Source organism: Gymnogyps californianus, chromosome 15 (assembly GCF_018139145.2).
Source record: "Gymnogyps californianus isolate 813 chromosome 15, ASM1813914v2, whole genome shotgun sequence".
Lineage (NCBI taxonomy): Eukaryota > Metazoa > Chordata > Aves > Accipitriformes > Cathartidae > Gymnogyps > Gymnogyps californianus.
In genome coordinates this window covers 18570964-18590662 of record NC_059485.1, presented here as the reverse complement: position 1 = coordinate 18590662, position 19699 = coordinate 18570964, and the positions used below count along the sequence as shown (strand labels likewise).

The 19699-nt window shown below is 49.1% G+C and overlaps 1 protein-coding gene across 1 annotated transcript; it reads left to right on the top strand.

The window, feature by feature from the left end:
- Nucleotides 1-9810: 9810 nt before the first annotated feature.
- Nucleotides 9811-19007, top strand: TEDC2 (tubulin epsilon and delta complex 2). Its single transcript, XM_050905893.1, has 10 exons — nucleotides 9811-9841; nucleotides 9931-10029; nucleotides 10278-10333; nucleotides 10808-11489; nucleotides 12961-13014; nucleotides 14992-15076; nucleotides 15456-15564; nucleotides 15789-15890; nucleotides 16329-16540; nucleotides 18784-19007. The coding sequence occupies exons 1-10, from the start codon at nucleotides 9816-9818 to the stop codon at nucleotides 18928-18930; spliced, it is 1572 nt and encodes a 523-aa protein (XP_050761850.1). The 5' UTR covers nucleotides 9811-9815; the 3' UTR covers nucleotides 18931-19007.
- The last annotated feature ends 692 nt before the right edge of the window (nucleotides 19008-19699 follow it).

Below are 19699 nucleotides of genomic sequence, written 5' to 3'. Positions count from 1 at the left end.
CATCTTCCCAGACAAACCACATCACCACAGTCAGAATTAGCCCCTTACCCGGGGCTTTTGAATTTTAATGGAGGCCATGACTCCCTATTATAAGGCCAGCACTACTTTGTCAGCTCAACCTAGAGATAAAAACTGAAAACAGAGGTGGTAAAGTACAGGCTGATCTACTGGGGACAGCAGGGGCTTGGAGACCTTCTCAGCCACCCCATTAGCAGCTCTGCACTGATGCCTGCGTTCCCCTCACGGGAGCTGGACCAGACCCTTCCTCATTCAGGTCAAGGCTGGGTTCAGCCCTAATAAAGATAAATACCAAATTCACAGGGAATTCACTTTGTGTTTTCACAGCCAGGTGCGATACAGATCCGGTGATGCCTACTGGAATGATGTATCTGATTTAATACGATCAAAACAAAAACTGTTCAAAGTTGCTATGGTCTTCCAGAGTGTTGGGCATGGTCAAATTGCCTGGGGAAATTAGAAGGCTGTGAAAGAGGGTCTCTATGGCTGGCCCATCTTAAAAAAACTTACTTGTAAAAGCTAGAGGTGCTGATTGCAAGACAGCACCTCTGATGGCTCTTAATCAGTACTTGCTTCCAAGTACAAAGGAGAACTGAAGCAACTTTTTCATCTGCAGACTGATATGACTCCCTACTAAGAACTAATAACTACCTCTACTGATGACTGGAGTTTCTGTCTCTTGGTACACTCGGTGGAGATACTAAAGGAGTGTGAAGCTGTTCAGGAGATGGAGAATTACTGCTTTGGGCAGATGACATGGTATGGAAACAACAACCCTTCCAAGATGTTCCAGGTGCCCACCACTAATATTTTTTCCAGAGATGAGGCATTAAAATGATGATACAAGAAAGGAATTTACATTCCTTTGACATCAAAAACAGCAGATGGGAACTTTTGTGAATAAATCTGAGAGCTGGAGCTGTCTGATAACACCGACCTTGCCAACAAGGATGAGAAGTGGAAGGTTATTCTAGCGCAGATAGCACCAGTGAATGCAAGGATGTGCTCCTAGCAGATGTGTGAGCGAGAAACTGAGTGTGAGATATGAGTAGAAATCGGAAGTCCTTCCAGAGATGATATGCATGTGTCTGCACATCTGGAGCATTTCAAAATCGCTTGATATGAAAGTTTCTTACTTGGTTTCAGCTGAAGGCACTCAGAGAGATTAAAAATGGACAGCTGAATTTGGAAGTCTTTCTAACTGAAAGTGCCTTGAAAAACTCTGTCTTATGTCTTAAATCAAGTTCAGGAGTAATGAAAAGGAGATTTCCAGAGCATGGAGACTTGCAGTAATTTTTGAATTCTAGAAGAGGACGATGAAACTGAACGAAGGAAAACAACAAGCTCGATTCTGAGCATGATTGCTGCCCACAGGGAACGGGATGGAGCTCATCAAATGTTCTTGCCTATGCAATAGATGATGTGATGGCCTGGAGCTGAAAGGTCTTGTCTGAGACCGGCAGCGAAGATGAAGGTGATGTTAATCTGTTGTTAGCGTGAATTGATTAATCAGATCTTCATCTGGCAGTGATGTTTATAGAAACTTAGATACCTTCCTCCACCTGATGCAGTCTTTTCCATCATTAGCTTTCACATATTGCCTGTCTTAATCAGTTCTGCGCAGAAGACTTTGAGGCATAGTGTCAAATGCTCTATTAAAATCTAAATATATTACTGCAACCTCTTCTAGCATCAGTCACCACACCACAGACTCAGAACTGGCATTTCCCTTCTCCTCTAACTCCTAATTATTAACTAAATAGGGAAAATAATAAAAGAGCAATCAGGAAAAGCAATTCATAAAGCCATGGCTTATTGTCCTTTCTTGCTACCAGAGCAGTCCAGTGGACTCTGACTGTGTGGACCTCTGTTTACATGGATATAGGAGTGTCTGGAGATTTTTCTTTCTCAGTATATGTTCCATTTCAGTAAGCACTGAAGCAGATTTACTTGTACAGTTACTGCCAGGTCTCTTCTCTTTTGTACCTGGCATCATATCATTTTCCAAACCTTTGGACTTTCACCAGTTTTAATCTTCTGTACTACAGGAGCATTTACCACCCCAACGAAGAGCACAGCCAGTTACCACAGGCCCTGCTCACCACACAGCAGGCAGTGCCTCCTTCAGCAGTCAGCCCGGTGCCTGGGCAACAGCCACAAAGAGCTGCTGCAGCAGCGCCCAGTTTGACCAGTTGCTGGCTCTGGGCAGAGAGGGGGCATGGGCCCGTGGTAAGCTCTTCCCTTACGTGCTCTACAGCCCGATGTCCACAGAGCTGGCGGAGGCAGAGGGCAGTGGGGTGGCCGGGCTGAGCCCGCCTGTGCTCTCCTCCATCCCACTGCACAGACACTTCCCAAACAAGTATGGCAAAACAACCCTCACTGTCCTGGCCAAAAATATCTTGAGATGGGAAAAGACAGGCCATCAAAATCAAAGGTTTGGTGTTCCTTTCTTCAACTGGAAGGAAGACATTTGGGAATAAACGTAAATGTGTTTGAGTGGGAAGCCTTGCCTCTCCAAGGTACATATGCCTCATGTTTGAACTTCCTCTAATAAGCAAAGAGTCAGCAGCATTTTAGTCTTTATCCATGAGTATTACAACGGTGGATGAGAAAATAAATTTGTTGTACACTTTACCAGCAACTCTGAGAGAAATAGAAAAAGATTTGTCTTTGGCCCTTGCTCCTCTCCATCTTCCATGGGGCTCAGACACAAACTTGGCGTCAGCCAGAGCCTGAACTCGCTGGTGTCAGAGGCTCGGGGTCACATCCAAACACAGTCACCAGCGTGGCCGATGTACCCACCACCCACCTTTGTGTTCCCATTCAAGCTTCATGAACGTATGAACACCACCACAGGCCAGAGGCTGCTCACTGTGTACTCCGTGATGGACAGGGAGTTCAGGGTCACAAGCCATGTGCATTACACCAAGCCCAGTACCCTGTTTCTACCTGCAGCAAACAGCAGAAACACAGGACACAGTATGCCAACAATATACAGTGTTATTTCCCTGGCAAACTGTGGACAAGAGACCTCCTTCCACAGAGCTCAGATCTTTGCATTTAATTCCTATTGGTGTTTTTTCCCATGAATTTTGCTAATAGCTTCTTTTTTTCCCTTTTAACCCATGCAACCTTTGGCAACCACAGCCTCCAGTGGCGATGGGCCCAGAGTTCAACCCCCATCCCTGGGAGCTGCACTTCCCAGGAAATTAACTGCTAGTGTGCAAACACTCAGAGCACCAAGTGGTCATGCAAATCTCACAGCAACGCTCTCTAGCAGGATTGTTTAAGGCTTTCCAGCACAGAAACACACACTGGGTGAAGAAGCGGTTCACTTTGAGGGAGTCTGGTCTGCTGGGGCTCTCCCAGACCACAGCTGCAGTGAGTCTCTCCTTTGCAAGCGGCCATGCTCGTACAGAAGGGTCTCTCTCCTGCCATCAGAAGTGAAGCAGCCCAGAGGCAATGATGTTTGGGGAGGTGTGGATGAGCATGGCATTTGTGAGAACTCCGATGAATTACTGCAGGTGTTTCAGAAGTCTGCCCAACACTATCCTGAGCCCCAATGCATGAGCCCTCAGCAGGAGAATCCCTGGTCTGTGGGTGGGTGCTCTTTGTCCCACAGGAACCCCACCTCCTCCTTTTCACAAGAGCCCATGCTGTGAGAAGGTCGGGGAAAAAAAAGGAAGGACCCCTCAGGTTTCCATTTGGCTGCATTTTCCCAGACTGTAAATCAGCTAGTGAGAAGCCTCGAGGGCAAAACAGCCCCATAAATACCTTAGCATTACGGGGACTCTCTACAAACAACTGGACAAGACTTTTTCCTTGTCTGACAGCTCCGAGGGACGTTGCTTTCATTTGGTGTGAACCAAGACCTCAGCTTGGGTTCAGGATTTTGAAGATGTGCTAATGTGATGATCTTTAACACATTCACTCCCCAGGCGGGGGATTAATCCACTGTTTCCCATGTGGCATACAAACTACTGGCCCGGTTTTATGGGACCTGCATGTGTTAAATGCATCATTTTCTACCAGGACATGGGAGGAAAGACCCTGTTGTTACTAGTGCACATCAAAAAACCCACTGGCAGAGTAACACAGCAGTCAGAGGCAGAATGCTCCTGCACATGGTGTTCACAGGGGCCATGTGATGAATTGCTGCAGATGTTTTCCAAACACCCTGGCCAAATCTCCAGATTCGTAGCTTTCCCTGTCCTCGGGTCTCACTCCACAGCACAGCTCTCCTTGCTGAAACACTGTTTTCCCCCCAAACCACAGTACCTCACTTCCTTCCACCCACATGACCTAACAGGATCTCTTGAGAGCCGTACCAGGTTTCAACAGCCTGGGCAGAGATCACCCACTCCGTGGGCCAGAGCTTCGCCCTCTGCCATTGGCGGGAAGTCTCACGGGACAGCAGATCCTCCCCTCCCTGCCCACTGCCTGCTCTGTGCTCCAGCGCTGAAGTCAGAGCCTCTGGAGCGAGGCTCATCCCACCAGCTCGTGTGAGTGTGGTGCTGGTGAGGGAGCTGCAGCCTGCTTCACGGCCGCGTTCAGTGCAAGTGCTGCTGGAGCCTGCGGTAATGCAAAGCAGAGCAATCCAGCTGCCAGAGCCCTGGATTCCCCACGTTGAGTTTGCCCCTAACCCAAACTCCAAGCTGGTGTACGGACACTCATGTCTTAGGAGACCACGTTTGGAAAGACCTTCCCTTTTCTTTCTGGATCTTCCCACTTCAGCTGTACTCTTTTCCAACTTGGATACATACTGTAGCCCCATCTGTTTCATGGTTTCACACATATAAGACTTTTGTCCTCCCTCCTTTGTTTTAATGAGGGCTGATAAAATGTAACCCCCACTTCAGGAAGAGGGTAAGGATAGAGTAGAGTACTTCCCTGTAAGAGTGTCCCTGCTGTCAGCACTTTTCACCTAGCCAGTTTTACAAAGCTGATGCTTGTCCTGATTTTATAAACTCATGCAGCCTGTGACCCGCAGCTTGGGAATCTGCCCACTGGCTGGCTGGACACAGCATCCACTGGGCGCCCCAGCAAGATCAATGCGCCCACTGCACACTGACACCCTTCACTTCCAGCTGCAATGTGCCACAAGACATCCTCTCTCCAGGACATGACATATCCCCTTCCCACCCCATCTTGCTGATAGCCATGTGAATTCTGCAGGGATTTTGGCTGCAGCAAGATACAGGGTCTGGGAATCTATTTATAACGTGTATTTCCCGCAGATTCATTTCCTGGAGTCTTTGCTCCAAAGAAATGACAAGAGCTGAAGAAGGATCTTTGGATATTTATGCATTTTTCCAGCAGCATAGCAACATCCTCAGACTTACATTGGAAATATTGGGAGGTTTTCCTCTTCCTTGGCTCAAACAGGAATGGTTTGGGACCCACAGAAGAGTATGAATCAGTTCCTTGGTCTTTAAGGTATCTCCCCAGAAACTGAAGAGTTTGTATAGGACATTACCCCGGTATATACAGGGAGGATTTTCCTACATCAACTCAGCAGATAGCACTGATCTCCATGGGCAGCACACAGGAGGAGCATAGCTTGTGTAATATAATAAAGAAAGTGTGGGTAGATTTACTAGTGATGAAGTTTATCTCCTGCTTCATTTTTTTTCTTCTTGGTGTTCATCGAAGTGTGATGCCTACTTGAATTTTACCCTAGGGAATCCTACCATGGTGGACTATGGGCAGGGTTTTCAAAGAGCTTTAGGCACCCAGCAGGAGATCCAAGTGCCTGGACAGCTATTTTTATTAGCCTACAGGTATTTGACAGTTGGGCTTTCAGTAAAAAAGAAATATGGATTGCAGAATATCACCTGGCACCTTGTCCTGGTTTTGGCTGGGATAGAGTTAATTTTCCTCCTAGAAGCTGGTAGAGTGCAGTGTTTTGGATTTAGTAGGACAATAATGTTGATAACACACTGATGTTTTCAGTTGTTGCTAAGTAGTGTTTATACCAAGTCAAGGATTTTTCAGCTTCTCATGCCCAGCCAGCAAGAAGGCTGGAGGGGCACAAGAAGCTGGGAGGGACACAGCCAGGACAGCTGACCCCAACTGGCCAAAGGGATATTCCATACCATATGACATCATGCCCAGTATAAAAACTGGGGGAGTTGGCTGGGAGGGGCTGATCGCCGCTCAGGAACTAACTGGGCATTGGTCGGCGAGTGGTGAGCAATTGCATTGTGCATCACTTGTTTTGTATATTCTAATTCTATTATTATTATTGTCATTTTATTATTATTATCATTATTATTATTTTCTTCCTTTCTGTCCTGTTAAACTGTCTTTATCTCAACCCACAAGCTTTACTTTTTTTCTGATTCTCTCCCCCATCCCCCTGGGATGAGCACGGCTGGGGTTAGACCATGACACAGCTGTGAGTGCTGACACTGTAACTTCCCCTCCACCTCATCTGTGCAAAATGCCTCATCACTGCAGGTACCGAAAATAACCCGTGGCAGAGCTGTGACTACCAGCAGCTGCCACTTGTATATTGCCCAGGTATTTTAACCTACATATATTTTGTAAATAAATCTTTAAGTAGTAATTTGTATCAGTCTAAATGTTACTTAGCATGTGTGCCATGTTGTGGTACCCAGCATTTTCCCAGCAAGCAATGTCATGAAGTAGAACCATAGTTCAGACTTTGTTAGCTTAAAATCCAATCCCTGGCATAAATGTGTCCTGTGCCAACTGTGCCAGACCAGGTCTGTACTGGGTCAGGGCTCATTGCTACATGAACAGAATATGGCTCTCTGCTGCATTTACCCCTTCTAGCACGAGCTGCTGTCAGTGAAAAGAATCAGATACCAACACCTTGGAGTTTTTCCTCAACTGGGTTTGCCAGATAATCCACTGGAAAGCTACCCACCCACAAGAGAAGGTATGAACTGATTTACCCAGCAGCTGCCCTGTTGCAAGACTCACCAGAAGGCGAGCCAGCAGGAGCCCATAGCGGAGGTGTGGACGGGAGTGGGAGAGGGGCTGTCCACTGCAGGGATGGAGCTCTTACAGCAGCTAGGCTGTTATGTCAAATGTAGCCATGCTTTGAGTCCCAAGCATCAGCAGCAGAGTGGTTTTATCTCTGTCAGGAAGTTTCTGCTATCCACCTGCTAATTATCACCTCACCCCAACTCTCGCGCCATGGTTTCACTCCACAGCTTAACCGGTGCAGCGCTTGCTGCAGTTGGAAGGGGCAGTTACAGCCTTGCCCTCTCCACCTCCCGGCAAGTGCTGCTCCTCCTAACTTTGTGGTGGCAGCAGCACTTGCCTAACTTTGATCTTGACTCAGAGGCAACATGCAAATCGTCATCTGTCCTTCTCCTTCCCAGCAAGGTGCAGATTAATGACAAAGGGCCTGCATTAAAGCTTTCTTGTCCATTAGTAGGAATCTTACTGTCTGCACAAAGCCAGAGGTTCAGGAGGGGTCGCATGCCTGGTTCATCTCAAATACAAACGGTTTCTTGGGGTTTGGGGGTCTTCCTTTTTTAGCATTTCTAAACCACAAAGACTCGATGCAAAAGCTAGCAGCGTCAGTAAGCACTGCTCCAGCGGGCTTCAGGCCTCAGGTGACTTTCCTGGATTACAGCAGTCTGATCCCCTTTTTGGTTGTTTTTAATTGCTTAAATGTCAACAGCATCCAGGTGCCCAACGAGATCTGTAACTCCCTCATCGCCCAGGCTGTGTGCTTCCAGAGCACCGGGAGATGCTGGCGGCTACAGCAGCGCTCGGCCCTCTGCTGAGTTCAAGTAAAACTGCATCTCCGTGGCCATTCCCATCCAGCAGCAAACCACCCTGTGCAGAGCGTCACCATGCAGCATCAGGCTGCCCCCCTCTCGGACGCCCCAGCTGAGATGGACTTTTAAAGCTTATCAGGAGAAAACCACGGCGATAATTCTGCCAAAAGAAGGGAAACGCAAGAAGCTTCACGCACTTGGAGTCGAGAGGAAGCCATCTATTCAGCCAAAACCATCTTAGGGACCACTTGTTTTTTGCTCCAAAACATGAATTATAGCAAATCTGGATATTCTGACTCAAGCCCCTATTTGTCCAACAAGCAAATCCAGTGGGAACCTTGCAGAAGGAAAAGGCAGTCAGCTAAGAGAAGCAGCTGTCTGAAAGCGAGCCTTTCTTGTCCCACTGCTGCGCTCCCCGGGGTGCTCACAGCATTACAGCTGTTGACTTTGCTGATTAAAGTATTTTCTGAGTGTTTGATATTCCTGTTAGCCCTGCTGAGCCCACTTAGGCACGGAAGAGCAGGCTGGACTCTGTCTTGGCTTGTGCCTCAAAAGCAGAATTGTTAACAGTGTTTTGACAGTGAACTCACACTTACTTGCAAGATACGCAGCAGGAAGGGGCCAGCCTAATTTTCAGATTCTGTTGCAAAGTCCGTAGAAAGAAAAATCATTCTTTACACATGGCAAATGTGCAAATTACACCTGGAACGATGTTGTGATGGTGACTGTGGAAGCCCACAATGCGCTGTGTGATCGATTCCATGATTTTATTGATATGTTTGTAATGTTTTATAAGGGGTTTTAAAGTCCCGTCTCCATGAGTCACCTGGAATTCTCGTCTTTTTCTCTTTATAAGAGTCTGTGGTCACATGGCCGCAGAGAAATCACAAACATCTCAACCTGAAGATTCAGCTCTCAAAGGCAAAGAACCACTTCTTTCCTACTTTCTAAATTTTTTTTTATTTTTTATTCTGCTGTGCAAGGGGGAGGACTGGATTCCTGCTACTCGGCTGCCTGGAACAGGTACCACCGAGTGCCAGCTATGGGCAATTTTGGAGAGCTGCACTCCACAGCACGCCCCTCCGCAGCAATAGGTGTATTCCTGACAGGATCCCAGCAGCATTCAGCTATCAACAGAGATCGCGTTATCAACTAGGCAGCTTCCACAGGTGCAGAACAAGGCAGATTCCTCTCTCCATCAAAAAAACACAAGTTTGCCTCTTTGCTGATGCAAACCAAAGGCAGCAGAAGCAGTTTGCAGAGTGTGGTGTCTCTGCTGGGGTGCTGGACTGTTGGCCTTTCCGCTCTCCCTGCGCTGGCCCAGCACGCCTGGGGATCCCCGCGAGGACCCCGTCTGCGGGCAGGACACGGAGCAGGCCGAAGCACAGCCCCTGTGACGGTGGAACTTTAATCTCCAGCCTCTGTGGGCCTTGTGCAGCAGGTCCTGAGGGGCTCCAGCTCCCACAGCGATGGGTGAGCTGCACGCTGCGTGTTCTCAGGTGGCTGCACCTCAGTGGCCAGCCACAGTGAAGGCTGAGAGAAATAAAATCTCATTTATGCTCTGGCCCTCAGGAGAGAGCGGATACAAGAAGCTGCTGGGACGGGTCTGCTCTGCGAGCGCTTTTTTAGCCCGCCCGGACGGCTCCCCTCAGAGAGGCGCTGCCGAGGAGGAGAGGGAAGCGCTGAACCCATCTGAGGAAAAAAACGGCTTCCGCGGTTCAAGCGGGGCCCGGGGATCTCCGGCACCCGGCCGCCCGCCCCTGGGCAGGCACAGAAACCCTCCAAACCCGGGACTGCGGGCGGAGCGCCGGCTCGCCGGTGCCGCGCTCCCCGACCGCGGAGCCGCTCCCGCCCTTCTCCTCAGAGCCCTCCGGGCAGTGCGCAGGGACACGCCCCGCCCCGCAGGTCCTGGCAGGGCGATAAGGCGCGCGAGTGCCGGCGCTGGGTTTAGCAGGCTTCGTGGCGGCGGCGGCGCGCAGAGCGGCCCGCTGCAGCGGGCAGGACCGAGCCGGACCGGCCGGGACCGGAGGGACGCGGCCCATGCTGCCTGCGGGCTGCGGCCGGCGGTGAGAGCGGGTCGGCGGCGGAGGGGGGCGGGCCAGGCCAGGCCGGCTGGCGGGCCCCGGCGGGCCGCTGACGACGCTGGGCCTTGCAGGTTGGCGGCGGCGCTGGCGGCGGCGCTGGACGAAGGCGCGGAGCGGCGGCGGGAGCTGGAGCAGCGGACGGCGCGGAGCCGGGCCCTCCTGTGGCGTTGGTGAGTGCGGCCCCGCGCCGGGTCGGGCCCGACCCCCGCCCCGCGGGCTCCCCCGGGCGGCTCTGCCCCGAGCCTGGGCCGGGAGGGAAGCGGTGGGGCCCGGTCGGCCCCTCCGGGGTCCCTGGTGTCGGCAGGGCGGGCGCTTGTGTCCCCGCGGCCGCGTCGGAGGCCCCACGGGCCGTGGGGGAAGCTGAACCCGTCGGTGCACGGCAATGCTGGCCCTCGGCGCTGTGTTTCTTCCCTCTCAGGGGCAGTGAGGAAGACGAGCAGTCGCAGCCAGAGGCTGGCTCCAGCAGTGGACATGGTGAGCACTTCCCTCTCGGCCTGGTGTCTCCTCTTGTCACACAGGCCCTGGGCCTGACTGGGGTTGAGGCAGCTTCGGCGTTAGAAGTCCTTCCAGTGCTCTGCATCGACTTGAAGCCCCCCTCTACCTTTTTCCTCCCACTTTCCTCCTTGGTGTTAGCTTGGAGTTGTGCCACAGTGCCCAAGGCCAGCAATGAAGTGTCTGTGGGCCTGACCGAGATGTGGTGATTGTCCCTTGTTGACGAAGGGAAGGTTGACTTAAGAGAACTGTCTCCTCCTGTGACTCGCATCCATCCGGGGTCTTCAAGCCTGCCTGCGTCCTCTGTGTAGTTGCTGTGGGAGTGTGGCCAAAATACCTGCTGCACTATTCAGGGGGTTTGGTTTCCTTCTGTGGTACCTGGAAGAGCAAGTTAGTGTAGAGACAAATGGAGAAGATCCAGGTTTGGACCTTCTGATACTTCTTCTTCTCTTGCAGAGAACAGGCCTTCGCCTAAGGAGCTGGAGGAGCTGGAACTGCTGAACAGGGCCTTAGAGAAGGCACTGAAAGTCAGGAAAAGCATCTTGAAAACGCCATTAGAGGTCCAGGGAGCTATAGGAGAGAAATCTGCAGGTGAGGGACCTGCTCCCAAGAGTGCTGAAGAGCAGCGAGTGTCTGTAGCTGTTGAGGATGTTCCTGAGAGCACAAAGGTGAGAGCTGTAAGCAAAAAGCCTGCCTCTTTGAAGAAGCCCTCTCCGTACCAGCTAAGAGCCCCTTATAGGACTGACCCAGATGTGAAAAAACTGCAAAGGAAAGCCCCAGCCAGATGTGTTTCTCAAGGTCCCAGGACAGCTGGGAAGAGCTCCTCAAAAGGAGTGGCTTGCAAACAAGGAAGGAGTCGTAGGACAGCAGTCAGTGCCAGTGACAGAGAGGTCTGTGCTCCAGCTGAACCCCAGAAGGCACATGGCTTGTCCAAATCTGCCCTGAATGAGCAGCAAAGCTTTTCCATAGGGGATTCAGCTGGGGGAAAGAACTCTGTAGCTGCTGGCAAGCAGTTATTTGATGCAGGGAAGAGAAGTTGTGGTTTCCTGGGAGAGTCCAGCAAAAAGGAGGACCCTACAACTGAAGGTGCATTGGGAAGGAGCACCTCACCTCGGACAGCCACCCTGCAGGAAAAGGGGTAAGTGCTGAGACGGGCACCTCTGCCTTCTTCTGCTTGACATTGCCTGGCACGTCGGCAAAGCCTGATCTCTCCTACTGCTCTGTAGGACCCAGCTTGCTTTCACCGCTCCTCAGATCCTTCTCAAGAGGAAGGATCCTTTACAGTTTAAAAGCCTTTATTGTGATTGAGTAAGTGTTTTCATTTTAAGGGCTTACTCTTGGATGGCTGAGACTTTGAAAGTCTTTTAATTAAGACTTTTGATATTTCATAGCCCCCTGTGACTGTTTTGGAAAGCTGTCTCTGTAGAGCTTTCTTCAGCCTTAGTCTTCCTCTGAGTGCACTTTCTATTATAGCTTACTGATTTCTTTTTTAATTTTTTTTTTTAACACAATGATAATACGTAATGCATGAATTCTCTTTCTCTCTCTCTCAAAAGCATATGCCCAATGCTGTTTGGAGAGATGGCATCTGGGTTTAATACTATCCCCTTTAACCTGTAAGATACTGCCCATGCAACTACACAAATCAGTATTGACTGGAATGCAGTTGTTTCAAGGGTTTGGTGTAGGAAGAATTATGAAGTGGATGTTACTGAGATTCTCTGTGGAAAAGTGGCAAAATAATACTTAGAAGATTGGCTTTGCATTCGGACCAGTCTGTCCTGTTTAAATAATTTCTATATTCTTTTCTGTGTACTCTTTGCTTTAAAGAAACTGTGAAGTTCAGATCTGATATGGGCCTGTCCCTGGAAAATTTTGAGAAATAGTTCTCAGCTGCCACAACCCAACTGTTGTGTTTGCGCAGGGAGGAAATTGCATGTTATGTGATGTTGGAACGGACACAGGACACTGAGTGACAGTTGCTGGGGGACCAGGAATCTAGATTCAAATGTTTATTTACTTAAAATCGCAACTGTGGTCTTGTGTTCGTAGTCTGCATGTGACTCTAGCTATAACTGCCAACCCACATGTTTTTGCAGTAACGAGTTAGGGATTATTCTGCTTTGGGGTTAAGATGCATATTCCCAGTGGAAGCTGAAATGTCCCTTTCCCATTTCTTTGAGTGTGATATGGTGCTAAGCAAAGCTGCCTTGTCATGCTCGGGTATGGCAACAGAGTCAGGGAGATCTGCTTATGCTCACGTCCCTATTGATCCGCTTCCTTGAAGATGTTGTTTCCATGTCTGTACTCTGCCTTGTCAGGGCTTTGCTCCCAGCTTCTCACCTTGGATGAACCTCTGATGGCTGGTGGTAGGATGCAGGAGCTCTCCCAAGTCAGCTCACTAACGGTTGTGAAAATGAATGAGCAGACTGATCCTCCTTCCTTGAGGACAGGCTGAAGGCAGTGGTGAATTCAATCTCCAGGGTTGCTGACATCTTCCATTACAACTAAACTAATTTCAAATTTAGACAAAATGTCATTTTCTCTGTTTGAAGACAAGGCTACACTGCTCTCCGGCAGTCAGGATTGATGCTTCTCTTGTTTTGCAGATGCCAGCTGAAGCTACCCCTTCCCTACAGGAAAGCCTATTCCAGGAACTCCAGGTAAGCCCAGCTTTATCAGTCCAGTCCAGAACTACCCTCTGCTTAAGGGCTATGAGGAGGGCTCAGATGGGGGAGACCTGGCTGGTTTGTGGGTCACAGGGAGGCACTGACCCCGCAGTGTGTGGGGCCTGAACTCGGAGCAGGAGGAGTGGTCTGATACAGCGTGTCTCTGCAAGGCTGTTTCTGAGGATATGTGTTTTCATGTCTAGCCACTAGTGTTACTTTTGTTTTCAGAGTGCTAATCCCTGTTAATCCCTGAGTTGTAAAGGTACTGGAATGCTTTAATCATGGGTTTAACAGTGCTGCAGAAGTCTCTGCTGATACTATATACTTCTTGAAGGCAGGAAACCCTGTGGGGTGAGTGCCTGTATACCCTGTGCAATGAAAGAGTTTCCTAACCGGTTGCTGACCTGAACTGCTCTGCTGGGGTGCCTCTCTAGCCTGGAAGCACCATGGCTGTGTGTGTCTGCAGCCAATTCCTGCTGATGAACTCTTAAATAGAGCCAAGTACAATGTTACTGCACCAATGGTGCAGGTGGTTTGGTTTCTGGTGAACTCGGTGCTCTAGTCCATTCTCCAGCCCTCTGGAAGGGTTTCCCGCCATTTCCTTTGAGAAGTCTTGCCACAATTTAGCAGACTTCTCATTATGTGGTTTGTCCAGATATTAAGGTTAAACCCTATCTTAAATCTAGCTATAGCTCCTTGTGCTACCCTCAAGAATTCTTTCTCTTAGGAACTGTCATTTATCAGACACCAATTTGTTAGTTGCCCTTCAGTGAGTTGTAAAGACTTGATTCCCTTAATTTTCACTTGTAAATTGAGCCTTTTGGCATCCTAATCGCTCTGGTGTAATTTTACACTCTTCGCTATTACTTTCAACTCAGTGACAGTTTGAAAATAACCTTTGCTCTCAAGATCCATTATAGAGGGAATGCATCTTGCCTGATAACTTCTTTTCTGTTCTATTAACCTTGCTGTTTCTTTGCATAATGTGTTTCTGAAAACTGCCGTTTCTATCGTGATTTAAAAGATCCGTTTGGATGGAGAGAATACACATGCACACTTGGGTTAGACAGTCATGCACTGCATAACTATTTTAAGCTTCCTTCTGATGGCTCTCACTTATTGCGGCAGGTTTTGGGAGACTGGCTGAGATGCACTGGCTCTTTAAAGCAGTCCTTTACTTAAAGGATATTATGGGGACTGTGCATCGGTGGGGATGTTGAACTCTAAGTGAAACGCACCTCTCTGGTAGCGCTGTTATTTGTGTAACGCTTTCTTTTAAAAAACTGGACTCTGATACGAGGTCCTGGCCAGCTTACTCATGACACTGTCCTTAAACCTCTATGCTTTGTGTCCCTGATACTGACGCACTGCTGTCATGCTGCTTGCCAAACATACCACTTGGCCCAAAAAAACAAAACAAACAAACAAAAAGATTAAAGGAGAGTCTTGAGGAAGTTTGGCATATGAAGGAATCACTATGGTAAAAGCTAGGGTGAGAATTTGTCCTGTCTGCTCTTCTTTTTGTACACATTTACTAACAGAGTAAGTATACAGAAATGCAAATTACCCCTCAAGAAAGGAAGGGAAGATTTTTTGTTTCCTATGGAATAAAAACATAGGTAGGGTGATACAACAGAATTAGTGATGTGCTGCAAGTTTGCATTCTGCTTATAGAAGTGTGTTGTGTCTCTTCTGACGGCTGAAAATCCTTCCTCTCAAAACAAGTTGAGAGAAATAACGTAGGTGTTTTGCAGCGTCTATGCTTTCTGCAGGGTGTCCTTGTTGATCTAATACCAGCTGTCAAAAATGAGGGGCAAATGGCTAGTAAATAACCTGTAAAAGAGAGGGGTGAGGAAGATGCTTGTATTTGGAGCGCTGATATGTCATATTGGTGTGTCGCAGCTCAGTGTGAGCACCGTCTGGTATGACGGAGCATAACTCCTCCACCTCCTGCCCTTTTTGAATTTTCAGGGCATGGGAGAGATGTCGTCTCTGCCAAACAAGTGCAGATGCAGCAGCTGCAAGGAACCGTTTTATAGAGAGGATCCAGACAACTGTATCCTTTCTCAGCTCACCGCCCCCTTCCACGAGCACGTGGTGTGGTACAGCAGGCACCGGGTGCAATCACTCTGCGGCGTGCTCCCATCTGGAGAGAGTTATGCCTCCAATAACAGGAGTTCAAGCTGGGTCTCTAGGAAATGTTTTTTTCATAGCGCAGCTCTTGAGCAGTCATAAAACTTTTGATCCAGACAAACAAGGCCACAAGGGAAACATGCCATTCGCGGCTGTACTTTCCTCACCTTCCCCCTGCCATGCCACTTCACAGGCTGCTTGCCCTCTGCCTCTGCCCCTGATTCCAGCTAGCCTGGCCCAGGGCTCGGGGAGATGCACAGAGCTGGTGGTGCGAAACCTTCCTTAAGCTGCTGCTGCTTGAGTTTTGTTCACCGGTGCCGGCCTTCAGTCCTGCAGAGGTAGAGGAGGAATTAAAGGTCCTCCAAGATGTCCCTTCCCTTCTGAGCCAGTATGTGGAAGCCGAGCCTGCAGGTAAGGAGAGAAAAAAAGGAGGGTGGAGGGGGCAGAAGGTGGAATAAGGATGATTTCAGTGGGCTGCAGTCCCATGTGTCTTGTGTTCTTGGAATGTGCTGGACAGGAGCATTCTCTGCCTAAAGTGAGGGCTGGTAAACCCCAGGCCATTCTAGAAACTGGTATTTGGGGGCGAAGGTTTCAGTATGCTCATGCCTGCTGGTTTTCCTCTGCTTCTCTTCTAGACCATCCCACTCTGCAAAGAGAGTATGAAAGCCTTCTAACCTTGGAGGGTTTGCAAACCACAGTTTCCCAGTGCCTGCATAAGCTGCAGCTCCTGCGAGCAGGTGAGCTAGTACCTGTTTTTGTAGTCACGTACGAATGTGGCCAGCTGTGCTTGAACAGTAGTTTGCCATCTGTGCGCAGAACACTGTGGACCAACATAATTTTTCTCCTGGTTATCCTTAGTGGTAAGGTAGCATGTAAAATTCTCTGGTGGCAAATAAAGCCGTGGTATCTGTTTGCCACCCATCTGTGTTCAGGAGAGGCTTGGGATTTTTAAGTGCTGCAATTCAGGAGGGCTGGTGAGGGAGCTGTTGAGAGACGGGGAAGACTGCATGCCATGGCTTAAGATGTCCTGATTGTGTCATGTGCGAGGAGCTTACCCTGACTAATACAATGTCATTAGTCATCCATTTCTAGGAACAGTAAGTAGATCACAAATTCTGCAAGTACAGATTTAACTTGTATATTTGTGCCTCCTGCCAATTCTTCCACCCTGGCAGCTGTGGAGTCCCAGACGAGGCTGCGCCCAGACTGCGCTGGGGCCATAGGAAGCTGCTCTCCAGCCTGTGTTCCTCCCAGGGGACAGACGCGTGACAGTGCAGGCGTGCTGGCTCTGCCTCTCCTTTGTTACTCCAGTTGCCAGGAGCTGAGGGACTTGTTTGCCTTGAAGCTGCAAGTGTCGATGCTGCACCAAGAAATTGCCTTACAAAAGGTCAGTCTTTTAAAAGTGTTAGTGCTCCTGGAGTAGGGAAAGAAAAGGGCAATTGTGGGGCAACAGCTGGCGTACAGGGTCTTGATGGGGGAACACCAGCACAGCAAGCTCTCCCGGTGGTGTTTCTATGTTTATGCCTCGTGTCTGAGTCCCATCAGTGCCTTACTTTGTAGATGAATGGACTTACTTTTTTCTTAAGGCCAGAGCAGAGACCTTTAAATGACTGACCCTCTCCTGATAAGATTTTTTTTTTTTAAGCTACTCTGAAAGAGTTTGGCAGTGGAGGATGTTGTTGGTAATGCCTGGAAACCCCTTTTGGCAGCCCTTTACAGTCCCATTAGGGCACCCACTCTGTTATTCCCTCCTGCGTGACCTCCAGCTAGTGAGCTCCTCTGCTGTCTGCTCCTTTCCTTTTAAATCTCAAACCACAGTGCTGCTATTCTTGACTTTACTGTTCTGAGACTGCCTGTAAGAACATGATAGGAGGTCAGTCTCCACCAGCCTGAGCAGAGTGCTTGCTGCACAGGGATCATTTGTTCTTCTCAACCAACAGCAGCAAAGGAGAGAAGATCTCTGAAATCGCATCTACTCCTTTGACCTAACCTTTGCTGTTGACCTGAATGATAGAGGCTTTGGAAAAGCCATTTTTTGTAAGCCAGGGAAGAGTTATTCATAACTGGCAGCACTTGTCCCTGTGGCTGAAGATAGATTGCTGCCTGTCTTCAAATGGGACTTCAGTGCTATAATCCTGAATTAGGGGTTGTGAGGTTTTTGACTTTCATCTGCCCAAAATGAAGTAGTGACCGAAGCCTGCTGCCTGATGCTTCATCAAGTGACTCAATTTCCTCTGCACGTGTATCTAAACAGGTGCTTTGTGCTGGGTGAGCTCTGAGTATCTGAAGCAGCTCTGTGCAGAGGGTGCAAGATAGGTGAAATTCTTGGGACAGGTGAAGTGAATGGACTTAGTACAAGATAAATACCCGGGGAAAGGATGTACGTATTTCTGGGTCAAGCCTGTCCATTTCCTCTCCGTGGAGGAATGCCAAGAATCGTAGAAAGTCCTGGTAGCTCTTAGCCTGTCTTTGATGGTGAAGGCCTGTTTCCTCTATTCTTATGCGTCAGGAGCGGACCAGGCAGATGGAAGAGAAGGGGCTTTCTCTTAGGAAGTGGAGCAGTGTAGCACTCTTTCATGTGCCAACTTTCCCCTTAGGTAGCTTTCACGTCTGCAGCTCTTAACTCTTCCCAGAGATTGGCAACTATGTCCTGTTTCCCTGTCCCTGTGCAGAGATTTATGGAGAACAGGAAAGGGAACCCCCTGCAGGTACTCTGTGCTGTTTGGGTCTTCCTTTGTTTCCACCACTGAAAAATGCTTTGAGGGAGGTGACTGACACGTGCAGTTCATTGTCCACTCTTCTCTGGGGAAGACATTGTGTAAAGTAGACTGTGTGGGTTTTTAATGTGCAGACTGCTCAGACTTCGTTAGCTGATGCCAGCTGGAAAAAAAAAATCCCAGGCAAAATGTCTTTCTGAGCATTAACTCAAGAGTGGGGCACTAAAGGCTAACTTTTGTCCTTTGATTGGAAGTTCACCTGTGCTTGAGTTGTCAGTTACAGTCATAATCCCAGAGCTTTGTGCTGTTAATTGTGCTGCGACAGGCCAGTGAGTTGTTTGAGAGCATGGACTGAGATCACGAGCTAGGCTTAATAAACCAGAGGCCAGGCTGGGGAATGTTGGACACCTTTAGCGTCCCCTGTAGCCTGTGCTGCTGGGGAGGCATGCAGCTCTGTTCTGTTTGGGCTGGAGCTGGCCACTTGCCCGTCTGTCTTGGATTAACGTGGCCCAACTGGGAGGTGCAGGAACAGTCGTGAGTGAAGGGTTGAACTTACCGTTGGGTGAGTCAGGGCTTCACTGTGTGGTTGCAGAGCTCCTGAATCAACATCAGCTTCAGCTTCTCACAGGATGCTTGTCTCATCCCAGCGCTGGGCCATCTCTGCAGCAGAGGAAAAGCACCACTGTTTATCTCGCTGCTTTAGGAATGCTGGGCGGCTGCTGGTGTACTTCATGAGCAGAGGATGAACAACTCTGCCTTTGTTAAATATGACAAAAGAAAGCATCTGTCTATCGATTAGCATGTTATTAGTCATACTGCTCTGGTTAGATTTCACTTGTTATGCAGCCACTTCACTTCATGGAATCCTAAAAGTGCACGCTGGCTCTGACGTGTCTCCTTTGCTCCTGCCCAGGTCATGATGGCAGAACTCCTGCCTGTCCTGGAGTCCAGGCTCTACCCGGAGGCCTCTGCAGCTCAGCTGTATCGAGCGATTTACACACAGCTCTGTGAAGGAGGCAAGCGATTCCCTGTGCTGGTGAGAGACGAGCTGGCAGACTGATCCGGTGGGAACCTCCTACTAGCCATTCACATAACCAGAGACAGTTTTAAGCAATAAATCTTTTCTATTAACTTTTTTACTCTGCCTGTTTTTCCAACTAAATTTCAGGGGTTTGTGGTTTGTTTTTTTTTTTTTTTTTCCTTTTTATATCACTTTTATGACCTGCTAGCTCTGAGATTTTGTGAAGCCCCTTCAGGGCTTCATAGACACTGGTTTTGGCTTTTCTTCCAAGGTCTGTCTCTCTGGCTAGCTCTAGATTCTTGACTGCCTCAGTCAGGACACTGGGCTCCTATATGCAGTGTAGCAGGCAATAAAACATGGACCTGCGTTCAGCTCTGGGGCCCCCAACATAAGAAGGACATGGACCTGTTGGAGCAAGTCCAGAGGAGGCCACAAAGATGATCAGAGGGCTGGAGCACCTCTCCTATGAAGACAGGCTGAGAGAGTTGGGGTTCTTCAGCCTGGAGAAGAGAAGGCTCTGGAGAGACCTTATAGCAGCCTTCCAGTACCTAAAGGGAGCCTACAGGAAAGCCGGAGAGGGACTTTCTACAAGGGCATGTAGTGACAGGACAAGGGGTAATGGCCTTAAACTGCAAGAGGGGAGATTTAGATTAGATGTAAGGAAGAAGTTCTTCACTGTGAGGGTGGTGAGGCACAGGAACAGGCTGCCCAGAGAGGCTGTGGATGCCCCCTCCCTGGAAGTGTTCAAGGCCAGGCTGGATGGGGCTTTGAGCAGCCTGGTCTAGTGGAAGGTGTCCCTGCCCATGGC

What these genes read in the sequence shown, in the direction of transcription:
- TEDC2 (XM_050905893.1), top strand. Translation starts at nt 9,816, where the DNA reads ATGCTGCCTGCGGGCTGCGGCCGGCG. An exon ending in CCTGCGGGCTGCGGCCGGCG is followed by an intron (nt 9,842 to 9,930) that starts GTGAGAGCGGGT and finishes TGGGCCTTGCAG; the next exon opens with GTTGGCGGCGGCGCTGGCGG. An exon ending in TAGAGAGGATCCAGACAACT is followed by an intron (nt 15,077 to 15,455) that starts GTATCCTTTCTC and finishes CTGCTGCTTGAG; the next exon opens with TTTTGTTCACCGGTGCCGGC.